The 6,475-nt window shown below is 39.6% G+C and overlaps 1 protein-coding gene across 1 annotated transcript; it reads left to right on the forward strand.

Moving 5' to 3' along the window:
* The first annotated feature begins 100 nt into the window (after window positions 1-100).
* LOC144972683 (zinc finger protein 703-like) lies at window positions 101-5,631 on the forward strand. The gene is made up of 2 exons (XM_078914197.1): window positions 101-910; window positions 3,609-5,631. Exons 1-2 carry the CDS (start codon window positions 821-823, stop codon window positions 5,412-5,414), a joined length of 1,896 nt encoding a protein of 631 aa, XP_078770323.1. The 5' UTR covers window positions 101-820; the 3' UTR covers window positions 5,415-5,631.
* Window positions 5,632-6,475: the final 844 nt, after the last annotated feature.

Genomic DNA, 6,475 nt, shown 5'->3' on the forward strand with positions numbered 1-6,475 from the left:
CTTTCACCTCTCCCCGTCACCACCCATCCACTTTCATTGGGGGGCGCAACCCAGAAAAATGACGACATGATATCACCACCCCAATTGCGTTGTCGACCTTGTGTTGCTCATGTTGTCGTTGTCAGTTGCGGACGTAAGGACGAGTGGGGGGCTTTTATTCACTACACTTTAGCACGGAAGCGGGCGCCTGGCATTGAGTTTGATTGACAGCCGCTTGCTGCGAGAGGTTGTTGGTTGCCTTTAGGGTACCGACAACACGAACACATGCAGTCATCACCTCTCTCTTACTACAACAGCGTGGCGGACAGTGTTTCAGATCAACTTTACGCTCAGTTTTGTTCTCGCCGCGTCCCTCGATAGTCTTCAGAACGTAAACGGACGCAAGACGTACAACACCGAATTCTGTACTAAGTTCACTTGCATCATTTTTCTCCTGTACGAATTTTAACGTTGTGCGTGCTTTTTTCATTTTGGATTTACTTGTCATTTTTTATTAATGAAATTATTCTGAACATATTTTGGATTTTTAAAAAAACGGAATATTTTTTACTCTTACCCACAGTTTGATTTGATATTGTTCAATTTTTCACTTGGATATTTTGAGAAGTACCACTTTTTTTATTCTAAGAATTTGGAGTACAGTTATTATAATCATCTACAACAGAAAGTAAAGTGACTACCGATATACAGCCCAATGCAGCATTGCCATTGTAACTGTACGGACTGATAATTGGGTTATTTTCATAAGTACCTCATTACATTGGTGTCCTTCATAATTGTCAATAGATAAACAACAACAAAACAAAAACAACACGATACCATGACATCCACCTCTTCAGGCCTGACCATGCTGACGTCAGGCGTTAGCCAGTACCTACACCCGGATTATCTGCAACCCCTTCCAACCACGGTATGTCTCGAGTTCAAATCACATTCGTTTTAACATGTTGAACTCAATTCTATTTTCTTTTTCTTTTTTTTTTTTAATTAAAAAAAATTCCCTTAGCTTTAATAGTAAACATTGGCATCAGTCGGAATTTAGTGAATCATGTTTAATACAGACCTGCCTAATACTACCAAATATTCGTAGATTTACGAAATTTTGGCTCCAACTTCATAATCATCTCTAAGTCATTAAAACTTATTGAAAATTAATGTTTATACCAGACTTCATAATTTCAAGAATTTCGATGTTTTTAAATCCTTGTGATGAGTTATTATTGTTAACTATAGCGACTGCTATTTTTCATCTCCTAAAAACTACGAATTTTTAAATGTTCAAGCAGGTCTGATAATGTCTTGATATTTCTAGAATCTACCCTTTTGTATACACACGGAAAGGGCTCGGAGGCTTGTGTATGGAAATGGTATTCACTATGGTACACTATCGTCGTCATCCATCTTACATTCTAATCTAACTTATCTTTGTTTGACACATGACGTGATTGTAGGGTTTTCTATTAGGAGCACTTTAATCTCCCCCCAATAAAGGTCATGGTAAAATACAAAGACTAGGTATGTACACATGCAATGATCCTGCTCTTGTTTTGTTTTTAACCCCCATTCCAAAGCCCCCTTTCCCAATATTACACTACTCTTGCTAACTATGGCTTGAGTTGAATTTCTTCATATTTAAGCATACTTGAACCAAGTTTTCTTTCTTTTTTCATAGTCTTTTCGAAATTATTATAATTAGGCCTCCTATCAACTAAGACTACTCTATAGCGATCAGTCCTCTTTTGAAGTGTTTGATTAAACTTAAACAACATATTTTCTCTTTTTACTTTTCCAAATGTTACGATATTTAAAAATATACATAGGACTAAGGGCCTCTTCGGACAGGTCGTCATTTAGTTTATTTACTGTATTTATTGGCCATCGAGAGTTTCGTGTAAGAAGACTTTCCGAGATTTTAGTTTTAGTGATTATGCTACATTCGTACGTGTCAGCATTCAATTTTACAGACTTTCCACCACTAATCATCCTCTGCAGTTCGGATAAAACTATTAATGAAGTAGACTAATCTCTAAAAGTCTTAAAACTCTAAACTCTAAAAGCTTTTAAATCGAATATAACGATCTGTGTTAAGATGACTCCGATGTCTCAGGTTTAAACCTTATTGGTAAGTTAAACGATCGATATTAGAAGCAAAAGTTTTCTGGCCGAAATGAAAAAAAAATAAAAAAAGATTTTGTTCTAGTACGACAACCTTCAATATGTAGTTCATATCCAATTACCTTAGATAGTTTGTATACAAATCCAACCTTGCAATCTCCAATAGCCTGCGATCCTAACAAAGGCAACGTGGATAAATCGAGAACCTCCCATCGTGGATGAATAAATACACACTCCAGGCCATCCATAGCCTACTTACCACCCACATGGCTACACTGGAGAGGGATCTTTTTTTCAATAGGAGACCTGCTTCAAATTCAAATCTGCCGACAAATTACATACTTGTCCATACATGGATAAAGTGTCGAGAGGGTTCTTGAGATTTCTGACAGATTTTGTTGAGCAGTTTGAATAAAAATATGCTATTAATTATTATCCCCGGCAACCAAGCCCCACCCCCATCAAACATCAAAACAAATGGTTAAATAAAACGAGACCATCCGTACCCCTCCCCCCCTAAAATAAAAACATTTTTTCTTGTTTTTGTGGTTATTTCTGTTGTATTGTGCTGTGTATTCTATTTTTAAATTTAAAAAAAATTACGCGCTTTCTCAACGACATCATTAGATCCCGTCGCTTAGACATAGAAAATCTATCAACAGGATGTTACTCGGTCAACAGGAATCACCCATATTGTCCAAGTGAGCTAATTGGGGTTTAATAATCTTGCCTAAGAAAAAAAAAACCGAAAGTGCCTGAAGCGGGGCTCAAACCTGGGACCTTCTGGATCACAGTGCATTTGCTTATGGAACAACATTACTTTTTTCTATGTCCCCCTCCTCCTCCTATTCCTCCTGCGGCTGCTGGTGCTGCTGCTCCTTATGCTCTCTCCGTATGACTTGCACTCAATTTCTTTATGACAATTGATTTTTCGGATGGAAAATAATTCTTAAAAGTATAGACGTCTGCATTACACTTAAGTTTGTTTTGGACAAGTAGGTTTATTTCTTTCGTCCATTTCAGCAAAATTGGATAACAGCCCATCACAAGTCGTTGCTTTATGAATAGAATTGTAAAAGAAGTCAAGACAAATTATAGCCCTCGAGCTTGAGATAACAACAATCTCTCTCTCTCTCTCTCTCTCTCTCTCTCTCTTTCTCTCTCTCTCTCTATCTCTCTCTCTTCATACACACACACACACGTACACACACACACTCTCTCTCTTTCCATCTCTCTCCTACACACACACACACACACACACACACACACACACACACACATATACGAAACCCAGACAAGCGGAGCTCCCATTCAGATGTCTGATATTGATTTATTTGCCCTGGTGGGACCTATGAATGTGTGTGTGTGTGTGTGTGTGTGTGTGTCTATCTATTTATCTATCTTTCTTTCTGTCTATTAATCAATCGTCTATCTCAATTCTGGTACGAAATGCGATCTCTAATAATAGTCTCTTCTTTTCTATCCCTCTCCAGTTGGATGCCAAGAAGAGTCCATTGGCCCTCCTTGCTCAGACTTGTAGCGCCATCGGAAAAGATACAAGTCCATCAAAGCCCATTATACCTCCTTTGGAAAAGTCCGACAAAAATGGAGACTCTGAAAACAACTCTGGTGTTCCTAAAAGACCCAGTTCTCATGGAAGCAATAAAGACTCTTCCTCTTCCAACATCAACAACAATAAAGACTCTAAACCAGGCTTCAGAACATTTCCTCCAAAAGAAATCCCACCTCTTGTGCCAATCCCCAGCCAGTCTTCTCCTGATAAATCATCAGTATCTTCAGTATCTCTTCCTCCAGAAGCAAAGTCACGATCTCCAGTAGGCACAGATCCAGTTTTGGGCAGTAATAACAACGCAACCACAAGTTCCTCATCAAACTCGTCATCTTCTTTATCATCATCTTCATCGTCCAGACCTGTCTCAAGGGGAGGGTTAGCCCCCTCAAATAACAGCCAACGATCAAGTTCAAGAAGTAGCAATCCAGGAAAGGGAGAGGGAGATAGCCACCACCATCATCACCACCACCAGCTTCATTCTGCTAATCACCAACAGCATACTCCTAACCACCATGCCCATCACAGATCTAGAGACTCTCCGTCCGCCTCCTCTTCATCGTCATCCTCCTCCATATCATCTTCATCCCACATAAACAAATCTTCCTCCTCGTCCCCGTCTCACTCCAAACCATCATCTTCATCCATTTCATCCTCAACACCTGTGATGCAATCATTGTCTTCCTTAAGCAGCACTATGAAGCCTTCCGTCATGAGCAGTAACCCTTCCCTCCTTGGCGGACTCAGCCCAGCCCATCTTGCTGGATATCCACACCCGCTATCTCTAATGGGTCATGGCCTTGACCCATCAAACCCCGCATACCACAGTGCACTTGCAGCCCATTCCAGCCTATCTAGCCTCTCTGCTGCCGCAGTTGCTGCTCAGTCTTCAGCTCTAAAAGCAGCAGCAGCAGCAGCAGGTTCTGCCCCACCACCAGCAGCAGCTCTTTCTCCGTACGTTACCTATGCCAGAGTGAGGACTCCTTCCGGAGCAACGACTTTAGTCCCGGTATGCAGAGACCCATACTGCACGAACTGCCAACTAACTTTACAAAACTGCCACGTATCAGCCACCTGTACAGCTCCAGGGTGTGCTCAATGCGCCCACGAAAAATCTCTTACAAGTCTTTCAGCTCTTGGACCTCTCGGAGCAGCGTCATCCTTACTTCTTCCACCTTTATCCTCTGCATCAGCATCATCAGCAGCTCTCTCTAGTAACCTGTCAGCATTATCCTCCTTACATTCTCTGTACCCTCCAAGTGCTTTAGCCGCGGCAGCTCACCAAGGACTTCCATACACTTGTAACTGGGTCGCTGGAAACGATTACTGCGGAAAACGCTTCAACTCATCCGAGGAACTCCTTCAACATCTCCGAACACACACGTCTAGTATGGACACTTCCTCCCTCGCTGCTGCATCTTATGCAAGCCTTGGAGCTGGTCTTCCATCAGCAGCTGCCTTGGCTGCTGCCTATCCACATTTTCCTGCTGGCGGTTCTGCTCCTCCTCTCAGCCCAAATTCTCTGAGAAGAGCCTATCCAACAAGCCTGAGCCCTGTTAGTAACCTCCTTGGAGCCAGTAGGTACCACCCTTACAAGTCCCCTTTGTCCAGTGTGCCACCAGGAGCTGCAGCGCCACCTCAGGCTCCTGGAAATTTCCCACCTGTCGGACCATTTTTCTCACCTTACACATTTTTCGGTCAGAGACTTGGAGCTGCTGTGGTGCCATGACTATAAAATAAACTCGAAAATTAAATAACCAGGAGTATGATTGTAATAAAACAAAATTATTGACGTTATGACCCAGGTGATACTATGCTGATATTTAAATTTTAATTTTGATCCTTTTTTTTCGATTAAGAACAACTGGAACTTTTGGAGTGAGAAGTCGATAAACTAGATTTGATACCATACAGCAGATGCTGATACTGATATGATAGAGAGATATGTATACAGACGATTGTATCATTCTAATGAATATAAAGTTACCAGATGGGAGCAGTAGGTTATGGTTTTAATGACAATACGAGTTTTTACGCATTATTATAATGTTTATAATGAACGATTTGAGGTCGTTATGCAAAACTAACAAATCACAATAGCTTTTCTAGAAAGCATTAATATCTCTCAGTGAAAGGTTAATCGCGTTACAAGTACACGTAAGGAGTATATTATTATATCACCTATGACTGAGATTATACCAGATGCAATGGGATATATATATATATATATATATATATATATATATATATATATATATATATATATATATATATATATATATATATGCCTTTTACCAACCTACCTACCAAACATTTATATGGTGCAGTATTCAAAAATGAAATCCAATTTCCTTTGTCTTTTATATTTTATTTATTATTTATTTATATCTCACTCCTGCTCCCCCCCCCCCCCCTCTCTCCCTTCCTTTTTCCCCCCTTTTTTTTCTCTCTCAACAATTTTATTAAAGTATGGACAACGACGATAAAAAAAAAAATTATTAATCATTTTTCTTTCTTTCTTTAATTATTCTTTCAATTTTATTTATTAATTTGTTGTTGTTTTTTTTTTTTTTTTTGGTTGTTGTTGTAGTTGTTGGGTTCTTTTTTTTCCCTCCTACTTTGTATCGTGTGGAGCAAGGGGATGTAAGATGCTATCTTAAAAAACAAAAACAAAGATAAGATAAAAAAAATCCCAAAGAAAATATAATTCTTGCTTCTTTCTCTCTCTCTCTCTCTCTCTCTCTCTCTCTCTCTCTCTCTCTCTCTCTCTCTCTTTTTTTTTTTTTTTTT

Source organism: Berghia stephanieae, chromosome 5 (assembly GCF_034508935.2).
Source record: "Berghia stephanieae isolate SIO BIC M18660-M18661 chromosome 5, UCSD_Bste_1.3, whole genome shotgun sequence".
Classification (NCBI taxonomy): Eukaryota; Metazoa; Mollusca; class Gastropoda; order Nudibranchia; family Aeolidiidae; genus Berghia; species Berghia stephanieae.